This window comes from Onychostruthus taczanowskii, unplaced genomic scaffold (assembly GCF_017590055.1).
Source record: "Onychostruthus taczanowskii isolate IOZ18803 unplaced genomic scaffold, ASM1759005v1 scaffold29, whole genome shotgun sequence".
Taxonomy (NCBI): domain Eukaryota; kingdom Metazoa; phylum Chordata; class Aves; order Passeriformes; family Passeridae; genus Onychostruthus; species Onychostruthus taczanowskii.
Window position 1 is genome coordinate 9,046,835 of NW_024500239.1, and position 27,010 is coordinate 9,073,844.

General features: G+C 42.2%; 1 protein-coding gene across 1 annotated transcript; it reads right to left on the reverse strand.

Annotated features, from left to right (window-relative positions):
* Window positions 1-9,415: 9,415 nt before the first annotated feature.
* Window positions 9,416-24,968, reverse strand: CNDP2 (carnosine dipeptidase 2). Its single transcript, XM_041408135.1, has 12 exons — window positions 24,906-24,968; window positions 21,957-22,053; window positions 20,861-21,004; window positions 18,258-18,420; window positions 16,607-16,695; window positions 15,505-15,705; window positions 14,663-14,747; window positions 13,971-14,131; window positions 11,884-12,048; window positions 11,224-11,365; window positions 10,530-10,677; window positions 9,416-10,111 (listed from the first exon to the last, which is right to left on the reverse strand). The coding sequence occupies exons 2-12, from the start codon at window positions 22,014-22,016 to the stop codon at window positions 10,042-10,044; spliced, it is 1,428 nt and encodes a 475-aa protein (XP_041264069.1). The 5' UTR covers window positions 22,017-22,053; window positions 24,906-24,968; the 3' UTR covers window positions 9,416-10,041.
* Window positions 24,969-27,010: the final 2,042 nt, after the last annotated feature.

A 27,010-nucleotide genomic window follows, 5' to 3' on the forward strand; every position in this document is an offset into this window, starting at 1 on the left:
CTATAGAAAATCAAACACTTATAGCTTTTTTTTTTAAAGCTCCTAACTTCTAAGAAAATGACAGTTCTGCAAATCACTGATTTGGATATAAGCCATTAATCCCACACTCTGAGTGCCTAAATCCTTATTTAAATTATGAAATTTTGGTTGGAATATTTGAGATAGTTCATGAAGATGCATAAAGTTTGTACCCCACCACTCACTGCATTTCAGAGGGAATTAAGTTTTACTGTGAACTAAAATAGAGAAAGAGAGGAAGTCCCATGACAATATTTAAAAATGTCATTAGCTATGAAATGCCAAGTGCACAAACAGCTGTTATTAGAAGAACAGTTCCACCACGTGCTCTGTCCTCATGACTGGAAGCCAGTCTTTGAGAAGAGCACAGCTTGACCAGGAAGAAAAGCATCTTCTCCCCGTTTGCAACACTCAGTGTACCCTTTCCTACAAAATGGGAAAGGAGAAGGCTGGGGAGAGAATGGCACCTTGATAACATCCTGCCTGGACAAGTGCTGGAGTCATGAGCCTTTTGGTGCTCCAGATGAGCTACACTATCACAGGCTTTAGTTTCAACTATTTTTAGTGAGAGTTTCCTGATCAGGCCCCTAAAAGACAAGGTTCTCATCACCTAACTTAGAGAGAAGGTGCTGGGCTGTGCACACCAGGCTGGGTTGAGCTTTAGGGCAGCACTCTGCTTGCTGCCTTGACTTGCAGAGCTGGGAGAGCGAGGAAGCACATCCAGTGCATTGCTACAGGCACTGCTCCAAGCTCCCCAAACATTCCAAAGACTCATTCCAAATTTATCATCCAAAGCCCTTCCTAGTTCTAGGGGGCTATCGGGCAGCCCAAACAAACAACACCAGGTTTTCCAACTCTGACTCTTAATCACAAACCCCACCAGTCTGACATACCCGTTGCTTTGGTTTCTCATTTATTTGTGCAACCCCCATGCTGGACAGATATAGTCAGTGGTAGAACTGGATATCCTTTTATAACACATTCAGCTTGAAAATATCTTCAAGTTAAGTTCACAGATTGTGATTTACTGTTGACATGCAATTGCATAGAAACTGCCCATAAAGAAACACTAAAATTTAGACATAGCTTTTTTTTTTTTTTTCATTTCTTCTCTATATGGAAAACTCACAGTATGTGTGTTCTTTTGCTATGCCTCCTAATTGGAGTACAAAAAAAAAATATAGCCTTTTTTCTTTTTATTTCTTATGCCAGAAGTCAATATCTTAGATTACAGTAAAGCACATAGGAAACAAAAAAACATATTCTGATGTCCCCTTACTTTCCCATGTGCCTTTCCTCATTGAGACTATAGAGTTTAGGGCAGTTTGTTTTCATGTCAGTACCTACAGGGAAACTGGCTGGGCCAGGATATTCCCAAAACAAAAAGCTATCTGAGGAACATACACAACCCCCCACACTGGTAATAAAGTACAGACGACTGAAGAAAATGTCATCATGAAATGAACCCAGTTTCTGTCACATTTAGAGAACTAAATATGTGTTTATAATGTCAGCCTCAGTTTCTCCACTTGCAGCAAGTCTGCTTTTACCTATCTGATCATTCACTACTAGGGTAAAGGAGAAGTTATTACTGAAAATATTGCTAGAGGCAACACATGTGTCCATTTCCAAAGCAGAAATTACATTAAGAAGTCATAGTGAAAAATATAACTCTGGAATATGACATTTAACGAATCCAAACCTTCCATTTAGTACCTTGTGAGCGATCTCAGCTAATACAAAGGTGTCAGAGATGTCAGATCCTTCATCTGGGTGCAGTCTTCCCAGGCACAAGTAAATATGTCTTAACTACCTAGACTTGCTCTATTTTACCTGGAAGGGAGGAAGAAGCTCTGTGGAGATATTAGAAAGATAATGCCTCTCACACAGTTGAGGCTCAAGGTGAACTCTGCAAGTAAAGGGAAAAAAAAAGAGTGCCTTTCTTTTTCTTCATAAAGAGTTTTCAAAGAGCCACATCTCAAGGGGAAAAAAAAAAAGCCTGAAGTAGTGTGACTGATTGCTTTTGAATTATCTCAGCATGGTGTCATCTTATCTGAAGTTCTCATTTGTTCCTGTGCCTAGTAATTGGGCCCTAAACTGACTACCAGATTTAGCAGGATCAAGCTCTCAAATTCAGAGCACTGCAGAAACACAAAGAGAATTTTTGATCTTTAAACTGAAAGATAAATGGGTGTTATCCATGTGACACTTCAAGTACTGAAATAAGGGGCTTGGGGAGCAGGCTTTTTGGTATTTGGTGTGTTCCTTTGCTAATAGTAAGATCCACGTCACTTTTAACTTCTGCCATCGTGAAAACTGTGAATATTGGCACATCTGTGAAAAATGAGTGACAGGCCAAGCTTATAAACTTATGCATCATTTGCCAATATACCTGTATTTCCTGAAGTAACCAATTCTGCCTAATCACAGACTACAGAAGAGGCTTGTATACCATTTTGCTGTTTGTTAGTTTTGAGTTGCAGATTAGCTTGATAGGTTTAAAGGACTCAGGATGAGTTCTATCAACAGAGATAAGATTATATTTGGAGCAGACTGATTGCAATCTGTATTTTTGCATTATAATCTTATGCAAAGTGCGTGAAATTAAAATTTACCATCGTGCTCTGTTATAAAACAAACAAGTTTCTGAATATTTTACAATTTCAATTCACCACCTCTTCTATTTTTGACTTAGACCCAAACTTAAAGAACAAACCTCTCAGCTTCACAGGCCACTTTATCATTTTATCAACCAAATCCTTTATATTCAGCAATGGAAAATAAAACTAATAGTGTGCCAGAATGATAATTATTTTTGATGGGCATAGACTCTAGTAATTCAAATTCAAAAGCAAACAGGTGCATGTATCCAAGTTTACAGATCATCAAACATTTCTGGATGCATTAGCCTTATTTCTGTTTTGATGTGTATGAATACAAGTGTGTGTGAAAAGACAGCTCTATTACAGACTGTGTGCTAGTGAAAAAAATAATATTTTTCTACCTGAGCCCCCTTTTTAATTTTTAGTGCTAAGTCTAATTATATTCAAAGTCCTTCTTCTACATCCATAAGGACTGCTGGCCTATTAGTGGTGGCAGGGATTGTGTCATTAAAACTTTCTTCCATATAAATCAAATTATTGGAAGAAGCTAGATGAGCATTTATTACTGAGGCACTCTCAGCTCCCTCTAATGAGGTCAGAGAAGCTGAACTTATTTTGCATTTGGAAGAGATAATGCTAATCAGCTGCTACTGAGCACAGCTTCAAGGTGACTGCTGTGTCCCAGTAAATCTGTGTCATATTTGCACGTAGATAGATGTGGAACTACAGCACATTAAGAAAATGAAATGTATCATCTTAATTATTAATATTTCATGTTGATGACTCAATTACCTGTCATATCCTATAGGAACAGTTTCACACAGTGGGAGATATAATACAGCACAGTTTTCTATTAATTTAATACTCAGTTAATCTGGTGCTCCAATTTTCCATGGGAAAAAAACCCACCCAGATGTGTTTGCTACATTTTGATCTATTTCTATTTTAAACCAGTCAATGCATGAAATTATCTGCAGTTAAAAACAAAATTTTATTATCCCATTTCTCAAATCCCTTCCTTAAAACTCATATGGACTTTAAAAAATTATTTCTGAACTGGTTTCTAGGTATTTAAATTTCATCTGTGAGTGTCAGACAGCTCCAAGGAAAGCTTCCAAAAATTATAATTAGGTCTACAAACTTTAAATTCATAATCAGCCAGATTCCATTAAGTATCATTTCCAGATAAGTGCAAAGGAACATTAGCAGACCAAAGACTGGAAGCTAATGAATTCTGGTGCTCTATTCTCCAGGAACAGGTATTTATACACTCACTTTTACCTCTCTCATGAAGCCCTTTAGTTCATTCCAGATGCCTGCTCTCTACCTGTGTCTCTCCCAAGCCTGTCCACATTCAAGGTATCTTTATTCACAACTATATACTGAAATTCTGTTGCCAGGCAACAAAATTGGTAGCCCTGTGTGCCTCAGCTCCTGATGCAGTTTTCCCCCTTCTTGATTTGTATTCCTGAACCCATCTGCTCAGAATTAAAACGGCCTTAAACTAATCACAAGCAGCACTGCCTCTCCTTGAACAAAAGTTTAGGATATGGTTGGCAATACATTACAGGATATTTTGGAAATATTAACAAGATTCAAAGCTGTGCAGAAATAAATCTTTTGCTTTCTTTATATTAATTCTCTGTTTGACAACCATTTTCTAAAAATGACACGCAGACTCTACTGTATTTTGAATTTCTATTGTATTCTTGCAGCTCTGAACTACAGCCCTGCAGCTAAGTGTTCAACACAATAGAAAAACCTAAAGAGATATGCCGGGAACCATTTCCAATTCATTTTTTCTGATGCTTTTAACTTTTGGCATTTCCACAAATTAAAAAGTACTATGTTCCAGTGGATTTGCAGATGAAGCTGCTCTTCTGCCCAAATTTTCACTTGTTGCTATTCACTCAAGTAATAAAGAGGTTAAGGGAGAGGAATTTGGAAACAAATGTTACCTTCTCCCACCTTATTTAGTGTTATTCTAATGGTATGCCAACTTCCAAAAACTGAAAACTATTGCAGAGGCAACTACAGAGTAAAATTGAAGGTCATTTCCTCCTAGCAGCTCCCATGTTAGAATTAGAACTACAGTTTTTATGCAAAAAGCAAAAGAGACTCAATCCAGTTAACATGTAACTATCAAATTATACAGCAAAAGCCTGGAAATATTCCTTGGAAACTTCATGGATCCCCTCGCAGGATTAGTTCCCCTCATGTGAATGACTGGGAAAAATAGGAGTGGGGGAGCAGGAACATCAGCAACAGCAGAGAATATGTGAGGCAGCAAAGGGCAGGTATTCTGTACTCTGCTTGTTCTATTAAAAATCCATCAAAAGAAACTTAATTTTTATGTTTAAAAAGTTTCTAATGATGCACTGCTAGACAGTTGAAAATGTAAGAGAAAAAGTTGTCAACCCATTACTAATACAGCAAGATAGTCTAAACCAACACCTTATCAAAGACATATTTATAAATAAACAAATAGATATTTTTTTAGCATTCTAGTTTTCAAAAGACTTTTGCAGCCATTTTACCACTTTAGCACTTAGTTTATATTGTTGCTTTCTACAAGCCTAAGGAAGAGTTTAATAGGTATTCTTGAAATTAAGCAACAGGATCTCAAAATTCTACCTACAAGCATTTAAATGAGTCAAAGGCAATACAGCATTTATCCTTAAATCTAACATTGACTGCACTATTCACTACAACAACATCAAATCCAGTAAGTACTTCAGAAACATCATATTTAATTTCATCACGTATCTTGGCATCTATCTTGGAACTCGGGAATTGGCTACAATTTTGCATAGATGAACAGCTCCATTGCTGTTCCATTAATTTACTCTGTCCAAAATTGCAGGGAAACACTAAATGTGTTCATGTAAAGATCCACCTTTACATGAACACATTTAGCATTTTTATGCATGTTTTTACCTGTATTCCCACATAGGCAGTAGCAGCAGCCTTCAGAGGACCCTGCCTTAAACACTATTCATACGCACTGCCTATGAACACTTCAGCTTGAAATAAAACTCTTTCAGTGCAGACCAGTGGACTGTCACTGACAACTGGGGGGCACATGGTTTCACAAGCAACAGCCAACACAGAAGCACCTCTTGAAGATTTTCTGAGAATCTAATAACTGAATATATTTCACTTTCAAATATTTAGGCATTTTGTGCAGTGGGTCAAATTTGTGCAGTGTTGCAACAGCATGAGGCTGACTCTGGCTGGATTTCACATGGCTACCAACACTGCTCTATTACTCCACTCCTCACCTGGATAGGGGAGAGAAAATATAATAAAAGAGTCATGGGCTGAGATAAGGGCAGGGAGAGATCACCAGGTACCATCACAGGCAAAACAGACTCAACTTGGATAAATTATGACCAATCAAATCAGAGTACGATACTGAGAAATAAAAATCTGTGCAACATCTTCCTCTGATCCCTTCTTCCTTCCCAAGCTTGATTCCCAGTTCTCTACCTCCTTTACCCCAGGGAGACAGTCAGCTCATCATGTGTTGGTTCTCCATGGGCTGAGAAGAACAGCCATGGGCTGCACCACAGGCTGCAGAAGAGTCAGCTCTGGCTCCTGGAGCACCTCCATCACTGACCTTGGCACCCACAGGGCTGCATCTCTCAATTATTCTCACTCCTCTCTTCCCTGGCTGCAATTACTTCTGTGCAGGAACTTCTTTCCCTCCTTGTTATATTGTCCCAAAGACTCTACCACCATCACTGATGGGCTCAGCCTTGGCCAGTGGTGGCTCTCTCTTGGAGCCAGCTGGCACTGGCTCTGTCAGACATGGAAGCTTCTGGCAGCTCCTCATAGCAGCCACTCCCATAGCCCTGCCTTGACCAGAACCTTCCACAAAACCCCAGTACATAGAGAGAGCCAGAAGAGTGACTCCATGGTGGTTAACCCAGTGGAATTATACAGGACAGCTGTCTTTGCAGCACAATAAGAGTGATAAAAAAGGCTGCTCAACTGTGCTTGTTAATGCATTTTTCAGTCTAAAGGACAGAAACTTAAGAGGCCTGTGAGCTGCCTCTCCACGACTGAAAATAAAAAGCCTGCACAGAGAGGAGAATGCTGCATACTGCTTCTTGAGCATCAGCAGGCCTGTTTCATTAAGCATGGATGGTAAATTTTCCTCAAGAAATCTCAGAATCACTAAGGGTATGCAAAATTAATAGAAAAATGAATATTTAAAAGTACGAGAAAAACACGTCTCAGCATTCAGGGCTCATTGTAACCTAAGCTCATGATGTGAAATGGTATGATCAAGCTAGCAAGGGACTAGAATCAAAATTACCCACTAAACTTTCCTGGGTATCCTAAGATTCTCTGAAGAGTGATTTAAATCCACCCATAACTTCACTAATTATCAGGAAGGCAATTTATTCAGATGGACACTTCAATGTAAATGCATATATAACACATTAATCTGTTATATTTTAAATGAATGAGTTCAGATAACACTGAAAAAGTGGTAATGTTTTTGAGCTAATAGTTTAACATAAGCAAACTGGAATACTTTATCTATATTAGCTCTATGTTATCTCCACTCTTCACACTGCTTCAAGGTCAAGAAGCTCTTCAAGTTTTGATTTAGTTAGTGTATGCAAACTCATTATGGTAAACAAAAGTCTGTTTGCAAGTTAAAAACAGTTTCAAATTAGGAAACATTGCACTGGATGAGCCTAAAATATATTGCATCATAGTTGAGAATCAGGGCTGCGTTTTAATGTGCATGCTTGTGTTTCCCAGAACACAAAAAAAAAAAAAGAAAAAGAAAAATCACATTTTAAATTGCACTTAGGGCTTATTTAGTGATAATAGCTTGTAATAACTCCAGCTGCTCTTTTAAGTGCATATTCCATATCAAGACACATTGCCATGGACTTTGCCAAGACACAAGCAATCTAGTGAGCAATGAGGGCACAAGTCCACATTCTCAGTTTTGCAGTCGATGCACCCTGAGAACAAGGAGCTGTAAAATCCATGTTGTAGATCTTTCTCCCTCCTTGGAGTGGGAGAACTGGAAGTACCAGCAAACTAGACTTGCTGACAGCCACATGCCACTGATCAAGGAATGTCCCAGTTTCAAATTCAACAGGTAAAGCAGTGCTGTGAAGTTCTGTGTGGGAAGTGCCAAGTGGCCTCTGCACACACAGCAGACAGGGGCATCAGGCTCTGGGCTTCACTGATGCATTTTGGTTTTCATGAGCAGCTCACAATTTCTGTCATGCCAGACACTTCTGTGTTGTACAGCATTGCTGTTATTCAAACAGCTTGGGCTAAACAAACTCTTAACACCATGAACAAGCATCCACGGATGCCAAGTCTGAAGCACACAGGCCACAGAAATAAGCTGGCACCACTAGTCCCCTTCTGCCTGCCTTGTTCACCGAGTACTAGTGTTCACTACTGCTTTTGTGGTCGCCTTCTGCAGGGACAAGAGAGGTCACAGCTAAAGCAAGCCCCATTGTAGGAAGCTAACAGATACTTATGATTTCTGAATTTAAAATGATTCCTCTAAACAAACCTGAAGTCCCATTAAGTCTCATTGAGTACTGATTACTTTAGCAACCTACTCCTGTGGGCTTAAATAGGCCCCTGCAGGTTGCTCAGGCCAAAGACCCATTTTAATGTCTTTTTCACAGGGCTCTGGCACTCTCCCTATATCAAAATATTTCTTCTGTATATCCAACAGTATCTGCTCCACAGCCTTTTCTACAAACCCCTTGACACCCTTTCTTCTGTTTGGGCCTCCTTCACAACTCTGCCATGCTACACTTACTCAGCAAGTACAGGATCTGATACAGCGTCTGCAGTGCAGAGCTTGAGCCAACTGATTCTCAAGAAATTTGTTACAAAAAGGACAACTACACATGGTTTCTGAACGTAGTTCACAACCAAATTAATAAACATTCACTCCCCAGTGTTTGTGTTCAGTGCTCACAAGAACTGACACAGGATGGTCTGACACCTCCAGCTCCAAGTGCAAGGGTTAATGGTACCAGATAATCTCCAGCCACCAATTTCAGTGACAAACCAAAAAAACCAAAACAAGTCTTCAGTGACACCAGGAGACTCCCTAGCCCAACAGCTCTCCACCAGTAAGTCTCCAGATCAAGGAACAGTGAAAATCAGTTAGAGAAGATTTTCCTACCTTCTACCCTTCAAAGGGGGAATCATCTCATGCTGCTGAGCTGTGTCAGGACACAGGACTGTACCATGCTTTCAGAGCACAGCACCACCACTTGAAACACCTATCTACTTTAGGCTGCCAGTGCTGATCAGGTAATTCAGAAGCAAGAAGCCCAATCCAGTTCAGATAGCAGCCATTTAAGAGCTTGTTTTTCCTGGAGTTTTGACATAATAACAAAAGTATTGGAGTTTAATGTATCCAGTAGACAGTCTGAAGGAGGATGTCAGTAGTAGTTGCAACAAGTGAGCTCTTCTCTCCCTGTTTATGCCTACAAATTCCATCCACTCCCTTATCAGTTATGCTACAGTGTGATAGCCTGGTTTACAGAGCCAAAATGAAACATTTTGAGCTCATTTTCTCACAGGAGAGCTGGAGTTTGCAACATCAACTTCAAGTCAACAAATTCTTTCGGAGCCAGAGCCCAGGAATAAAAAAATTTGGATTCTCACAAGATACAGCCTCTGTAGCCATGTTGCTCATCTGCCTTTATAGCCACAGAAGCGTCCCTCCCAAGTCCCCAAAGTTGCTTTCCCACCCAAGCCATTATTTTAACCATAGAGACCAAGAGCCAAACTACAGCATGATTATTTATTATTCTTTTTTGGTAGTACAAAGGCAGCTTTACAAAAATGGCCAGTAGTCACTACCACAGTGAGATTTGTCACAACCTGATTCCCTGTAAATTGAAACCTGCAGGCAGGCATCAACTGTAAGAGACAAACTGCTCTTCCAAATCACTCAGGCAGCAAAGACAGATGTCTCAGTACAGCTTGAGCACATTCCAGTGTCACCCCATAATCTTGACTATTTGTTTCCAGGACATACCCAGGAATAAGAACCTTAAATTGGTTGGAAGTTCTGCCACTGCTGTGGCTGCTTAAACTGCTGAGAGTACATCATTTCTCTTCATTTACAGGAAAAGTAGATGAATACAGCAAACTGAAGTGATAGAGGGATGAAGATGCAGTTCAGGACTGCTGACCAGTTAAGCAATAGTCTGTTCATATAAAGTAAGCATTTAGAGAAGTATTTTTTGGTGTATCATGTTCTTTGTCAAGTGGAACTGCCCCTTTCCCTCTTCCTCACCAAAGCAGTGGAGTGTTGGTAGAAAAGGGGAGCCATGTAAGACTTGGTAATTGATGACATTTTGCAAGAAAGTTCAGACTTCTGATCCATAAACCAGAAGGTGAGGTGTCTAACTTAGTCCTTCAGCTGGGAAACTTCATAGAGGTATGCACCAAGCATCTTCACCCCCTGGATGTAGTTGTACCTGCAAAGAAGAGCTTCCTTTAGCAGCATCTTCACTGAGCTTTATTCCTAGCAGATGTCCTATTTGCAAAGCTCACACATCAGTCCTATGCATGATAAACACCATGGGAATTGCTGCTGTAGGCAACAGGCACTACTGCCCAAACCCCTATGTGCTCCCTGGCAAGACAAACACTACCCTTGGGGGAGAGGGTAGCCAAGCCCAGAGACCAAAATATAAAACCTACTTCTGGTTTCAAGAGCATCAATGTAGAAAGCAAAATTCAGCTACAAACTAGTTACCCAACCAGTCAGTCATTCTCTCCTGGGAAGATGGCACTTTGCCATCCAGAGAATTAAACAAAAGCAAAAGCACAGTTATTGGTGTTTTTCATAATACATGCTAAGACACCCCAGAACAGGAATAGATATTCTCTTACCTATTTAGTTTTTCATTTTGAGAGTGAGCACCATCATCTGCAGCTCCAACAGGAAGCAGCATAACATTCTTGCCTGTGGCTTCTTGAAAAGTAAGGGTAACAGGAATGCTTCCTCCCTCCCTCGTCAGGTCTGGTTCAACTCCAAAAACTAGAAAAGTGATACTCTAGTCAGTTTGAAGTCTGTATTTTTTTTCTCCACAAACGCTCACTTGAGCCATCATGTACCCATCTGCACCAGCCAAATCAGCCAGACTGCAAAGGCCACAAAACTGTGGAGCTTCTCCTCACAGATGTAGCACTGGAATACTGTCACTGTCAGAGCTCAGTTACACACCAACCCTTCATCTGAAGGCCTGTCTGTATTCCCACACAAGTTGGAGTTGCTCTAGCTGCCCAATACAATCTAGCTAAACTGATTAAGACGGGTGCTGTGACCAAACTTCATTGAATTTGGCTTAGCAGGTGATCTGAAGTCTCATCCTTGTGCAAAAGCAACACCAACAAATTTGTCCCAGAACCTCAGATTTCCATTTAAAGGTTGCACATGACATGCTTCCTCACTTAGTGAGCCAAAGTCATTAAACGTGGGGGCAGAACACTTAATATTCCGCAAACATGACCTCCTCAGTGTTTCTTGAGGTGCTGGAACAAGAGACTTTTAATCCTACCAGTGCCAAGTGAAAAATCCACTGACCTGTCTTCATGGCCCTCCTACCAGCCATGTAGTGGGGGTGGTTGAAGTCTGACACCCAGGGTTTTCCACCGTGGCCTAAGTACACTTTGAATTTGTTGGGACTCCGCAGCTCCGCAAACTTTTTGTTCAAGTAGTCTTCAACCTGTAAAAAAGATTGAATGATCTTATCTACTGTTAGCATTTGTATGAGCACTGACTAAGTTCATATTCTGAAAGCATCTTAGGGACTTGCAGATCACTACAACTGTGCAGCAATACTTTTCCTATTGCTCTTATTTAGAAGTATTCCAATGATTCTCTGCTCTGAAGTCAGAATATCTTCTTTAGGCAAATTAACAGTGTATCATAGAACAATTAGCCAGTATGTCAAACACTGCTGCTCTTGAATATGCATTTCTGGCAGCTCAAGTGCCCTACAACTAGGTTAGCATTTACTCCTAAGCCCTTTTGAGTTTGGAGAACTGGATAATCAGACCACCACAGTCCACTGGGGCACCACAGGATTCCCTCAGTTATCTCATGTTGAGGTGCAGTACAGGCAAGACAGCAGGAAAGCAAATGAACAGAACTGCTTTAGAAAACAGAGTAACTTTCCCCAAGGCAAGGTGAACAGAAGTTTAGAGACACTTGTTTGCATAGCAGAAATCCATCTCAACATACATTCTTTGTGACTTCTTCAGGAGTCATGTTTGGCACAAGCCTGATTGAGAACTTGCCAATCACTTTCCTAGGAATCACAGTCTTGGCACCAGAGGCTGAGAAGGCTCCTTCAATTCCATGGAGAGACAAGGATGGGTATCTCCACCTGTGCATAAGGATCTCTCTCTGTAGAAGCAAAGAGAAAAATGAAAGGTTCCATGAAGTTTGACAGAGTTCCCTAAATTAATTATTTCTTCAACTTAATAAAGAACTTGCAAGAAATAGTGCTTTTCCCCATGTAGAAATGCAGCTCATTGAAGATCACTCAGAAGCTGTTACTCCCAATAGGCACACACTTGGATAACATAGCTGGGTTCTCAGCACCTTAAGATACTCAGCAGTTCTAGTCTCCTAGCTCTCCTGGCCATCTTCTAGCTCCGTGGAACTTAGGGAACATGACCAGTCTGCTTCTGATTAGGACACAAGCAGCATTTATAAGGTTCTCAAGCACAGTTTGTAGGGAGCATTGAAAGTTTTAATTCCCACTGCCTCACGACAGGCAGGTGCGTTCATCACTAAGACACTGCTTAAGTGCACATTTTCTAAAAGCCTCACCATTGCTCAAACTGAGGCTTACAGTGTGCTTTTCTCTATATCATCAGCTGTATTAAAAAGCATGAATTCCAGGTTGATTAAACTGACCACCACTGCCTTCCAGGTACACTTCCTGCATTTACTCAGTTACCTTGAACACAGCTGTTCAATACATTGGATCATGAACTCTGCAGTTGCTGATTTGCCCTGAGCAGACACAAGTGCAGTGTCCCCAGCATGAGCGTCACTGCAGAAATACAGGAGATTCAGAAATTGTGTACTTTGTTAACAAGTTGGTTTTTCTCCAGGTACAACCTGCTTACAGTCTTCTCTCAAGGCAAATGTAGCTGTCACAGTTCAAATCTCTCAGCACATTTGTTTCTTATCTGGAAGTTACAGTCATCTCTCCCTAGCCCTAAAGCCCTTCTTGCATGTATGCAGCTTACAAGTCCTTTAGCTGGAATTTCTGTTGAGCCAAGACTGAACAGCTTCAGTTCAGTATCACAAAGAACATCTTGCCAGCTCCTCCTTGTATCCAAGCTATAATTCATCCTTTAAAGGACAAGGCTAAGCAAAGAAGCCTGTGTGCTCCCAGTTGATATAAAACTGAGCATGTAAAGACAAGGTTGAGGATATAAATTGTTACTTATTCCTATTTAAGTTTGAAGTCTCCTGACAGTACTAGGACAGAAGACAGACCTGCACAAGTAAACTTGCCTTTTACAACACCTGTGTCTGCTTTTTATGACAGGAGATGTATTTACATCTAGGGTTTTAAAATTAGTATGTAATACCTGTACCTTGTAAGATTCAATGCTGTTAAAAGCATTCATTTGGAGAGCTCCCAGGATGAAGATTTAACTTCAGACATGAGTTTATTGAGCTTGAGATTGTTCAAAGATTTGAGCTGCCTAGCTCATGATTAAAAAACAGTTCTTGTTTGCCAGGTCTAAGAACATGTTCAGCATGTCAGCCTTGAATTCAGCAAAGCTAGGTTTCAAGCTCTTTTCTCACCTAAGGAGCAATCACCTATGAGCAACTGCTTTATTTCTGATAACCCACTGAACTTCCTACAGATGTAGAAAATCAGATGTTTTATGTAGGTTGTCACCTGAACTCTGGAAAGCTGCCAACATTCTTATCTAGCATTAAGAGAACAGCATTAAAGTTCTGTACAAGTTTCAAATACGTTTTTATATTTATATATATTATATACATATTTATACAGAGTAAGGAGCAAATTTAGAATTGTCAAGACTACTTGAGTTAAACATGGGATTACCTAAGTTTTCAAGCACCTAACACTAGCAGTTCCTCTGCAAAGTGTTATGTATGCAGTCAACCATACAGTAAGCAAAATTATCTTCAAGGCATTTTCACCATTTTGAAGACATCAGATGAATCCTCTGCCTAATAAATTACTTAATAACATACACACATCCACAGAAGTTCGTTTCTGGTCTCCCACTAATACAGACAGCTTGATCTAGACAGGGCAGAGAAGTGTAGCACACCTTTGCATCATGCAGAAGTCTTGATGCTCCTACATCTTTTGCATATTCTGTCAGGTCAAAATCAATCTTCTCATATAATGCCAGCTCCTCATCAGTAACAGGTGCCACTGCTTCATTAACACCCGGGATGAGGATTTTCCCTTTCTTGTCTATAAGAGAACCTGTAAACAAGAAGAACTTAGTATTCAATCAGAAGATACAAGATGTCATTGCTTGGAACACTTTCCTTGGGAAACAGAAGTCTGGGCCTTCTGAAAACTCTGAAAATGCAATGAAATTTAGACTTCTATTTTCCAGAGCATGCACCACTGAGCACGGAAGACGTTTAAAAGAATTTGCCTGTATACAAAATGTGCACTTGCTTGCTACTCTGTTTAATCCTACTGCTACATTTCACTGGCTGTCTGAAGGTAGGATTCCCACAGAGTTCACTATCATACCCACAGCAGAATTTGAGAAGACAGCTGATTCAATTAACATGCAAATTTGCAGCAAGGCTTTAGGGAAAGCTAAGTGTAAACAGACAACTTCTTGGCAAGACCTTCACCATGTTTCTCTATCTAAGGCAGTAGGTTTGCATACCTGGCAAGCACCATTTCACTGCTCACTGCTTTGCTACTGCAAACTCAGTCATGCTTGGATGGTTCTTGCTCCAATTTTAACTGCATTCAGTGAAACCTGTGTTTTCTTACCCATTAGAGCAATGAGATCTGTCATGGCCTCATGAACCGAACCACCATAAACTCCGGAGTGAAGGTCTTTGTCACAACATTCCACCTGATTGAAGTGAATGAAGATTCAGCACAGAGGTTTTGCTATGTAGGGAGGACACTAGAACAGCCAAAGCCCAGCTAGAACTTCATCTGGCCAAGGGTCAAGGAGTGTCCCCATCATTTGTTCAAAGCAGAGGGTAGTATAGTGTCAGGGGATGAGAAAAAGGCAGAGGTATTTAACGTCTTTGCCTCAGTCTTCAATATCAGTTGTCCCCAGCATGCCCAGCTCCCTGAGCTGGAAGTTGGTGATGGGGAGATGAGGGAAGCCCATGATCCATGAGGAGATGGTTAATGACCTGATATGTCAATTAGCCATCCACAAGTCTATGGGCCCAGATGGGATCCACCCCACCCAAAAGTATTGAGGGAACTGGTAAAAACTTGTCAAACCACTCTCAATCATCTACCAGCAGTTCTGGTTAACTGGGGATATTCCAGCTGACTGGAAAGCACAAATGTGACACCCATCTACAAGAAGGATGTATGTGGATGAAGATATCTATGCTATGAGACTCCATTTCAGTGAAAGTGCTGGCTTATTTTGCTTCACACATCTGAAAGCTATCCCACCCAGCCAAGTATCAGACAGAATAGCAAGAGAAGGATGTTTAGACAATTAGGAAAAACCACTCCACATAAGTAGCCAGTTTCATCTTTTCTGAAAAAAGCTACTGGCATGAAAAGGTTTACACTACCACTCTTCTCCTGTGGAAAATTCAGTTTAATAATAATGGATTTGCAGTTGGTATTTCAGCACCTACCTCTATGAAGTAGTAGCAGATGCCTCTCAAACCATAAGTAATACAAGGCTTCTTCTTGCCTAGCCAGTAGTTGTCAGAAATGCAAACATAATCCACATCTTTAAAGAAAGCATCTCGCTGAGCAAAAATCAGTTCGTCAAGGCCCTCAGATCCTGATTCTTCCATACCCTCTAGGCAAAACCTAATATTTACTGGAAACTCCTTTGAAATGAAAAACAAGAACAGATTTAGAATGTGAGAACACTTGACTCTTGCGTGATCTGTAATTTTCATCTGTCGCATTCAAAGAGGAAAAAGGGACATGGCTAAAATAGTTCCATGACAGTGGAATTTGTTAATTATACACAAACTGGTTTAAAGTTTGGACTGTGCTTATGTTGAGGGCACTTATACCACTCTTCAATTGATGGAATTCAAACTCTTCAAAAAAGTATTAAAAACTTGTCCCCAGTCCCCTTAAGCATGGGAACACAAACCTGTTGCCAAGGTTAGCCACCAGGCTAGGAAAATTAACAAACCACAGGAATTGCATACCACAGTAGGAACAGAGGTGCCCTGTCTATCCAGTCTAGCATATTCTATATACCTAGACAGCAACTGAGAACTGGTTATTCCTCTCAAAAGCAACAGAAACTTGTCTTGCAAGATTAAGCAAACACCCTGAGCTATTTGTGATTGCACATTTTCTTTAACAGAAACAAGAAAAGCTCCCAATTTGAGTGTTACTAAGTTAACCTCCTCATAGAGCTGAGTGGCAGTGAGACATTAAGCCTTGAAAAAGGCCAAAGTAATTTGACATCCTTACATTATAGTGATCACATGTGATTATTCCTCCTGCTCCACATGCTTGCTTATGTATTTTCTTCCCCACATATTTCATTAAAGGCAAATTGTTAGAAGTGCAACCTAAACTTCTACAGGACTAACTTGTCAGCAAGTCAACTTAACCCTACTAGGAAATCGGGAAATGTACAGGACTATTGCATCATTCCTCCAATCAGCTGAATAAGCAGGCTTCCCTCACAAGGGTTTGTAGATTGGATAACACTTATTGCTAGACTCAGCTGTGTGTGAAAAAGCAGAATATGTTTTGGGCACATACCTGATTAGTTTGTTGATAAGCCTCCAAGGCATTCAGCCAGGCAAGCACTGGACCTTTGTCATCTGTTGATCCTCTCCCATACAACTTTCCTGTAGAAACAAGATACAAATTAACCAGTGAGGAAAAAAATTAGGATGAAGTTTCATCTCTTGCTTAGATGAGAACATTTGGTTTTGGGTAGTGTTTTTAAGCCTGCTTATATAAAAACCTTTCACTTCTGATTCTTCATAAGTAGCAGTTTTACATCCTGCTTTACATACCCTTTCAAGTGGGATAGATACAGGACTGCAATAGTTTTCTTAGACAGCAACCCCACCTCTTCCCCCAGCTGCTCCCTCAATAAGAGTTTATTATAGCCCAGGAAAAGACACAGCTGCCTAATTCTTCACTATAATACAATTTTCTACAAACACCTCAGTGTACAGAAACAAGTTTTTGGCTTTTAACAGAAACCTATCAAGTATTATCTTCAGTTCAATAATTCTTTGTTTGAAAAGGAAAAATTCCTTTTCAAGGAATTTTCACTGGCTAGTGACAAATCACTTCTCTGGATTCCCCAGATAAAAGGGGATCTCCCTAGAAAGAAATTTAGTCAAAGATGAGTTTCACAGGCCACAGGGAATTCCGAGGAAATCTAGTACATGGGATCACTGCAGAGTCAGCTATCAGTGCAACTCAGAGCTGTGGCTACAACTCCTCAGCACTCCATGTAACCAGTGACAGAACAGGCCAGACAGCTTGCAAAGGTAAAAGAGCCATTGGTGAATGTCTCCTGCATGGCCAGGCTCCACAGAGTCAAGCCACAGCCAGTCTAGGTCTTCCTAGCAGATGCGATAACTCAGTTTAGTAACTTGGACTCTGCTGCCTACAACCAAGTGCCCAAGCAGAAGTGCTAGTTGCACAGATACTCTCCTCTCTGGCAGTCATTAATGCTTATGGAACACGAGTGGTTAATGTCCTTCTATTGATATGACCTTTAACACTGAGAAAGTGAAGCAATGAAGAAGCTGTTGGTAGCACCAGCTTTTAATAGAAAAGGAAGTTTCAAGTCTTCTTGACTGCTGGCAGTGTTGTTTCAAGAGGAGATACTGTGCCATTTCTTCATCCCCATTTATGGGAAAGGGACAAATTTTGGGGCACTACCTCTGCAAAGAGGTTCTGTAGTACTCATAGTAGAGCAGTTAAACACAAGGCAACCCAAAGAGGCTGCTGTGCCACTCCTGTCTCCAGGCATAAAAAAGTTGTTTTGTGTATTTTTTCCCCTCAGTAATGGTTCAAAATTCCTGCAGTCTGACATGACCTTACAGGCTTCAAGCCGTGAACAAGAAGTTAGTTCTAAAAAGCTCTCTGCCAACAAGCTGGCACCATGAAAGGAGCATTTAAGATTGTGCTGTAGCTACAAGGAAGAAAACATGCAAATTACAGGCTGGACTATCAGAAAAGGAAACAATCCCAAGAGTAGCTGAGATTTTGCAGCTAGACTTTACCATTTCCCCACCTGCACATTTTTACCTCAACAGTGTTAAATAAACACCCACACCACTTGTTACTCTCCTTCCCTCTCTCAATCAATGGCACAGCTTTGGAACAGCTGAGGAATACCACACTTGTTACAGAAGTGTTCATCATTTGTGAAGTCCACTGCTCTTACCATCTCTTTCTACCAGAGTGAAGGGCTCGCTGTCCCAGCCATCCTCTAGTGCTGCTGGCTGAACATCCAGGTGACCATATACACACACGGTCTTCTTGCGTGGATCCGTGCCCAGTGTTCCCAGAACAATTGGCGGTAGGGGGATCTCTGATCCATCAGGCAGCTAGAAATAGGAAGGCAGAAGTTTTATTAAAATGTGGTATTTTATGTCAGTTTTAATCAGACATATGAATTACCTTAATACTGTGGAGGTTATGAGAGTAGAGGCACAGACAGCTAAACAAAATTAATCTACTTAAACCAATTGCCAGAAGCAGGGTGCCAAAGAAGGCCCAGTGGCATCAGGCCAGTTAGTTTCCTGACAAGTCCCAGTAACAGCCAAAATGTTCCAAGCAATTTAGAACTGTTAGCTTTAAACTACCAATCCTACATCAGATTTTAGCAGAGTAAGCTGACTGCACGCCAAACTGCTATATCTAATGCTGACCTAAGCATAAGTGATAAACTCCATTCAGTATTGCTTGTCACTGCACTTTCATCCCATCTACAGTACAGCTCTCTGAACAAAAATTTCCTGACAGTGGTAAGGCTGGGTGTAACATGTGCCTACACCCAAATAAGATCAGCATAACAGACATATATCTCTGTACCAGCCTACACTGTTACACTAAGGACAGGGTAGTGCTGATAAACTCAGTTCAGGAGTTCAAGAGTTGAATTTAGTTTAATCCCTTGGAATACTCCATAAGCAATTATCACATGCTATTCCCAGTCAGCAAGTATTTCCCTTCTGGTGAACATGTACTTCTACACACTGTTCAGCAGATGCAAGATCAGCTTTGACTTTTTGCTTATATGGGTCCCAAGCTCCAGATTTTTATCAACAGGTTACATGGTCCTTGGCCAGCTGCAGCTCTATATGATTAAAGCACTACTGCAAGAATTTACAGTAATCAACACCACAAATTGCTGTGCAGCTGTAAAGCAACTTGGATCTGACAAGTTCAGTTGCTTTACATTGTCCCTCACAGATACAGTAGCAACACATAATACATTGACTAGCTCTCTCCATACTTAATATATAACAGAACACTGAAGGTGACTCTTGCAGATTGATTAAAGTTACCTAATAAAAATATTATGTGTAAAACTCTAAAATCAGTTCTTGCTACCAAAAAAGTTACAGTGATGAAAAGAACAACTTTGTCTCTGAATTAACTGAAAGCTTTTGATGGGGTTTTAGGCTGCAGGTAGTAGCAGAGCTGGAATTAACCTACAGAGTCCCTCCCAAGTCAGCTGTTTTCCTGCTGGAACCTGTAGCTAAAAACAAGTGTAATTCAGTTGCCCAAACCAAAACTGCTCAGAAGGTTCCCATAAACACAGCTCTCACTCAGCAATCTTTCACACCAATTACAAGGACAACCTCCTACAACTAGTAAACATTCCAGTACAAAGTTTTTAATGCCATTATCCAAATCCTAGTCTAACAATTTTGGTATGGGTCTTGCTCTGAGGCAGGTAGTGGCTAGGCACTGCAAAGGAGGAGCATATGAAGTGGATATTTCCTAGGATGAGATTATCATTATCATTCTTATAGGCACATACATTTCCCCAGGAAAAAAAAAAAAAAGCAGTCAGGATGGCTAAAAATGAGGAGGCAAGTAATTCTTTTAATGATACTTTTGTATCCAGTCAGGGTGCAATGCAATCCTGCGACAAATGTAACTCTTCTGAAAGAGTCCAGAAGTCTTCTGGCAGACTTACTGAAGCTTCAGTCTGTATCTTTATAGTCTATGGGTCTAAGGACCAATAGCAGCCTGTTGTTTAAATGTCTAACGTTTTTGTTTGCAGGTGCTCAGTTCAAAAAGTATTTAAAACACATTTAATACAGTCCAAAATTTAATTCAGCATCTTTAATTGTGTCCCAAGGTTTACTATAAACACAGGTTTTGAACAGGTTCAGACTGTGTGGCAAAAAAGACATTATCCCACACCCCAACAGGCCACTCACCGCCCACAGGACCTTTGTGTGGTGATCCTGACCCAGAAGTCCATCAGGCACCAAGGAATTAGTGACCCACAAAGATTAGCTGGATAGCCCAAAGCCTGTGCCATGCTATGCTGCACAGTTTCACCTTCCTCCCTGTGCTGTGCATATCCCTGGACTGCAGGATATACTGAGCCACTTGATTATAACCTGAAGGCAGCTCCCACTGGGCACTGGGGATTACATCACCTGCATGTCCTTGACTTAATTTAAAAGTGCATCAAGAAATTCTCATACAAAATCCTTTCTGTCAGTGGAACTGAACAGCTTGAATAAATAAAATTGAAAAAAACTTCTATGCATGGGATCTGCACAATATGTTGGATGCTGGTTGGATGCCTGCTAGATGCTGCCCAGCTTGGAGATTCCAGTATCTGCAGGGGCATAAGAATGTCCATACTATCATCTTTCTTTATAGTGGTAAGTCCAATAAACAGCCTTTCAATGGAGTGCCTTTCATACTGGGAACATAAGAAACCAGCACTTGCTCATGCAAAACACCTTGTCATCTAAAGAGATGTTTTCATACTAAGCTGACATGGAGATGCTCACATACCTTTTGTTTCCCAATATCCATAAGTTTGGTTGTGCCTCCCAGTCGCTCAATCTCCTTGGCAGCAACCTCCATCATGCGTTTGATTTCACCCCTCTTCTCTGGCCAGGCTGACACACTCTGGATTGCCACCCACTCTGCCAGGCGCTGCAGACATGGAAGAGCTACAGGTTTTACTACACAACAGGCACCATGCAAATACCACCACTCCTTGTAATTCAACAGACACTGGTTTAAGTCAAGCTCAAATTGAGGCAAATCAGCCCTGTCCTGTGCTCAAAGAAGAACTGGTAACCAATAATATTCCTCTCAAAAAGTTCTCTAAAACCTCACTCACCTACAGCTGTCCCTGCTGCATAGCACAAAGACACAACAAGTAAGGTTCAGAGTATCACAGCTTGTGCCTATTGTCCCCTTTCAGTTGTTCTTTAAGTATCCAGAAGCAGCTAAATTCTTTTGGGCCTCTCAAAAAAGCCACTTTAGCTGTTTCTCCCTGTGTGAGTTCAGCAAGAACAACTGGCAGAAATCAAGCTGAACACTTGGCACAGCTCATGCCTGAGTTCACAGCGCTGTACTACTGATTCCTTCATGGGTGAAAGGGATTATAATACAACTAAACAGCAGGTCAGCTAAGCAGCAAAGCACCTCTTTGGAGAGGGCAACCTCTCCCTCTGTACCCCAGCATAAACTGTTTTATACAAGAAAGCTTTGTTCCAGCCTCATTTATAATATACTTCATCTCCCATCTCCAAAGGGAAGAAACTATAAACCTAGTTTGGCATTCCGAAACCAGTGTCAGCTTCCTGTACCTCTAAATAGGTCACCAGTTTCACTATACACTAATAGATCATTTTCTAATAAATTTACCATGGACATTAAGGTTTTTGAACAGAACTATGCCTACATTTAAGAAACAGTTTTCTGGCCGCACTCAAATCCCTCACACTTGTTGCCTGCTCTCCCCTCTCTCCCATTACTTGACATTACTACTGGGTATATCATATAGATGTAACAACAAGCTTGAAGCTGACCACCTAACCTCTAATACCCCATAGCTGCCCATGCTGCAGGAAAAAACTGAAAAGAAAAAAACGCTTACCTGAACATAGAGGTCCTGGTGTTCATCAATGTATTTAAAGAGGGTTTCAAGAGCAGACATTTTTGGACTAGTTTTCAGAACAGTATTTCTGAAGATTCTGTGACAGAAAAATAATTTAGCTTTCACAGGGTTAAGAAGTGACAGTCAGTAATCAAAAGCCACAAGAGACTTTCACCTTTCAGCTTCTAATGCCACACATCAAGCTCTACTAATATAAAACTTGAGGCCTCTCCCTTGCATGAAATCACCACAGTGAAGTGGCTAAACAAAAGCATATTTAAATTTCAACACCACTCTTTATGCCTCTCCCCTCAAAATAACTTTCAAAGTTAAACTGAGTATTCTTGTCTCTACAGAGACTTCAATCAAATCATACTCTTCATTTTACTGCAGACTTACAGGCAAAATGCTACCCAAGTAAAATGCAACTTCAAAAAGTAGATTTCATTATGAGTTTAACTAATAGCATGCCATAGGCTTGAATGCTGGTAGCCACGTCCAAGAAAGCATCACACTTTGTGCTCTGCAGAGGAGGTTAAACACAAGCAGCGGGAAAACTGTGCTTTCTTCAGCCTTAAGTCTCAGCCTGCCACTCAGATTTCACAAATAAGGTCAGAAAGAAGCCATGGGAACAGAGGCCAGCCCCAGCAGGTCACGAGCAAGTTGTCAGTGACTACTTCAGTGCTACCACTTCCTTCTTTTGTTTTTATTTCAACTGAAGTTCACATGAGAAAACCCAAGACTCCTTTTCAGTTTACTGTCTTCCTTACCAGTCTGAAAGCAATATTGAAAAGAAATACTGCCCACTAAAGCAACAAAGCAAACAAGCTTAAGCTTAACTCTCAAGTTAGAACTAAAGATACAAGACCTCATCTATGCCAGGAAAACAATAAGCTTTACAAATCCCAGAGTGGCTAAGGTTGAAAGGGACACTGGAGGTCAGCTGGTCTAAGATGTGGCTCTACAACACATTACTCAGGATACTCTCCAGGAGCCTTCTGAGTAACTCCAGAGGAGGGTCCCTGAAGTCTGCCTCTGGAATCCAAGTGCCTGGACTAGGAGGAAAAACTCTAGTGTCCATGTAATAGAAGCATGTTCAGCAGCTCCAGCCACTGTGATTCAGTATTTTGTTGAGTCAGCTTTAAGCCTTTCTTCTGCTTCTACACAGTAGTCACAAGATAGTTGTTAAAACATCTGACTGCTTGTCTTAGGATTTCCAGAGCAGCTGACTGCTCTACATATCTGAAACAAATCCTTTTCAGCTGCAAGTTGTCCCACACAATATCCTGCAATACAAGCACCAAATTTTCTTTCAAGCAAGGTTGTACTAGCACAGATACTGGTGTTTGACATACAAAAATCCTTTCCCCCACCAGAGATTGCATCGATTTAATGTAAAGCATCCATCAAGTTTAAATTTGGATAACTACTTTTAAATACCAATTAGAACAACCCCAAATCACCAGACAGGCAAGCATTCACTTTAATAGTCATGAAAGGTGACAACTGAACACCTTCAGAAGGACTACAGAGACATAACCAAGTTAAAGCAATGCTTCTCACTGAAGCTAGGGCTCCCCAATGAAGCCACCCTCCTCGCATGCAGTTAGAGTTCAGGCAGGATTCATGTGGAGCTTTTCAGGAAACCAGCACACAGGCATCAGTCCAGGGCATCTGACCCTCCCCTTCATTCAACCCGTTTCTATAGCAACCTCCGAGGTCCAGCTCCACAGCACAGACACAAAATACAAGTTACATGGAGGCTGACTTTCTGTCCAACACAAACAAGATCTGAACTATTTGTTAAGTCAGGGACTACTTTAAATATCACCTTAACCACAGTTAAATCGCCCTGAAATCACAAGCGCATTGAATCACACAGGTCACAGTGAAGAGCTACAAAGAAGCCTGCTCCAGAAAGCTTCAAACTACAAAAGTAACTCAGGGCATCTGACCCTCCCCTTCATTCAACCCGTTTCTATAGCAACCTCCGAGGTCCAGCTCCACAGCACAGACACAAAATACAAGTTACATGGAGGCTGACTTTCTGTCCAACACAAACAAGATCTGAACTATTTGTTAAGTCAGGGACTACTTTAAATATTATCACCTTAACCACAAGTTAAATAGCCCTGAAATCACAAGCGCATTGAATCACACAGGTCACAGTGAAGAGCTACAAAGAAGCCTGCTCCAGAAAGCTTCAAACTACAAAAGTAACTATTGGTTACTACACAGCAAAAGGCTGGATGTTATTTCCCTCTTCGTCTACAAAACCAAGGTTTGAACTTCCTGTCAGTCCTTCAGAATGGAGAGCTGAACCCTTCCTACCTATGCAGAAGACGCTCTACAGTTTTACCTTTTCACAGGACTACAGAAGTTGCACCTTGAAATAAAACAACCCAAAGGACTATTATTGCACCATTGCAACCTTGCCCTCCTTATCCGCAAACATTAATATCCCAGAGCAGAGCACTGAACCAAGAGCGCTCTACAGCCACCTTTGAGCCCCATGCTCACGTCGCAGGCTCAGCGCTTCGGCCCGGGGCTCACTTGCAGGTCAAACCTGGGTTTCTTTACAGGGTTTTGCAGCCCCGGGACGAGCTCCCCGCAGCCCCCAGGCCGGTGACAGCCTGGGGATGGGAGGGAAGGAGACAGGACAGCCCGGGGGAAGGCTCGCAGGCACGGAGAGCCACAGCGAGGAAGGGGGCAGGAGCGGAGAGGCAGGACCAGCTTTTCCCCGGGGACAGCCACGGCGCCGCCGCGCCCCAAGGCCGAACAGACGCTCCCCTCCGGGGGACACGGAGCGAGGCCCGGCCCGCCGGCGGCGCCGCGCACCCGGCATTCCCGGCTCCTCCCTTCCAGGCCGCGCAGGGCCGCGGCGGCCACGTTCGCCGCTGCACGACAAGACCAAGGGACGCGGTCCGCCCGAGCCCTCCCGACACTCACCCACCGCGCCCACGCAGCCCCGCTTCCACCTGGAGTAAGGAAAACACCACCCCCCACGGCGCTTTAAATACCCTCCCGCCAGCCCCGCCCCGCGCACGCGCCGCGCCACGCCGACCAATCCGCGGGCAATGAGCGACTCAGGGGCGGGGCTTGGGCCGAGAAGGGGCGGGGCCTCATAGCGGGGTGCGGCCTGTTGGGGGAGGCCCTTGTGGGACTGGGCCGGAGTAATACAGCGGTGTAATAAAGGAATTTAATATATATAATGTAATATATATAATATAATATAATATATAGGCGAATACAACATGGGGCCCGGGGCAGAGACCAGTCTGGACAACTGAATTATTCCAGCTGAAGCTGGGAGTATCTTTATGATCTTCCTACATTTGTGACTTAGATAGGTTTAATAGATTTAGGTGTGGTTTAGACAGGTTCCTAGGATCAGAATTAATTAGAGAATATCCTGGGTTGGAAGGGATCCACAAGGATCGCCAAAGCCCAGCTTCTGGCCATGCACGTGACATCCCCAAATATCCTACCTGAGAGCACTGTCCAAATACTTCTTGAACCGTGTCAGGCTTCTGCTGTGACCACTTCCCTGGGGAGCCTGTGCCAGTGCCCAATCCCCAGGGTGAAGAACCTTTTCCTGATATCCAAGCTAAACCTCCCCTGACACAACTCTAAGCCATTCCCTCAGGTCCTGTCACTGGTCACCACAGAGAAGAGAGCAGTGTCTGCCTCTCCTCTTTCCCTCACGAGAAAGTTGTGACTGCAGTGAGCTCTCCCCTCAGTCTCCTCCAGGTTGAACAGACAAAGTGACCTCAGCTGCTCCTCATACGGCTTCCTCTTATGACCCTTCACTGTGTTCATAGTCCTCCTTCAGATGCTCTCTAAGGGCTTAATGCCATTTTTATATTGTGGCACCCAAAACTGCGCCCAGCACTCGAGGTGAGGCTGCCCCAGCTCAGAGCAGAGCAGGACAATCCCCTCCCTTGCCCAGCCGGTGATGCTGTGCCTGATGCCCCCCAGGACAGGGCTGGCCCTCCTGGCTGCCAGGGCACTGCTCAGGTTCAACTTGCCATTGACCAGAACCCCCAGGTCCCTTTCTGTGGCACTGCTCTCCAGCATCTCATTCCCTGGTCTGTACGTACAGCCAGGATGAAATTACATAGCTGGAAACAAGTGAGAAACAGTGGGGCATGCTAGATGGTCTGTGAGCTGCCATGGGGGAGAGCTACATAATTTGGGAAGTTGGCTGGTGGTGCTGTGTGGGGTAAGGTAAGTGCTAGGGCCTTGCACATGGCAGGTCTGGCTGTAGGCCGTGCTGAGCCAGAGATTCACTGGATGATGCCAGCCTTGGTTTGTCCCCAGGAAGCTGCCTGGAGCTGGGGCTGCCCTGGTGCCCCCCCAGACACCCTGCTCCTGGCTGGGGATGGGATGGGATGGGATGGGATGGGATGGGATGGGATGGGATGGGCCCTGGCTGTCAGGCTCTGCCCTGGCAGGCCCCCATGGGGAGCTCCTGCCACTCTTGGCAGCCCAGACTCTGGGGACCCCCTGACACCAGGACACCTGGCACTGTTCTATGGTGGTGGGAGAACAGATGGCAAAATGTACCCAAAATGGACAAATGGAACTCAGAAACTGGAGTAAAGTTTATATTTACACTTGTGTTAGGAAAAATCTTGCCTGGAAGCAATGGGGAAAAAAGATTTAAAAATAAAAAATTTAACAAAAGGAAAGAGAAACTTCTTGTAAAAAGCAGTTTGTTGCATTTGTGAAGGGTCTTAAGTGACATGACACAGGATGATTTCTGGTGACCTATTTTATTCTCATGTTCCTACATGGAAGTAATCTTTGGTACTTTTTTCCGACATCCTTTAAAAAATTCACAAACCAAAATAAGAATCAAGGACACGAGCTGACAAAAGGAAGGCATTAAAGAAGCATTTGTTGTGTAGCAAATGTTGTGCACTGTATTATCACAGTTTTCTGCAAGCCTGTATTGATCTAAATCCACAAAGGATTATGTGAAGAACAAACACAAAAACCACACAGTAAATTACCTGAGGGAAAACAACAACTTTTTTTTGAAAGATAACAGG

Coding starts and splice junctions, on each gene's coding strand:
- CNDP2 (XM_041408135.1), bottom strand. CDS start 22,016: ATGTCTGCTCTTGAAACCCTCTTTAAATACATTGATGAACACCAGGAC. Junction 15,706..16,606: donor CTTATCAACAAACTAATCAG/GTATGTGCCCAA, acceptor TTCATTTCAAAG/GAGTTTCCAGTAAATATTAG. Junction 10,112..10,529: donor CAAAATGAAAAACTAAATAG/GTAAGAGAATAT, acceptor TCTTCTTTGCAG/GTACAACTACATCCAGGGGG.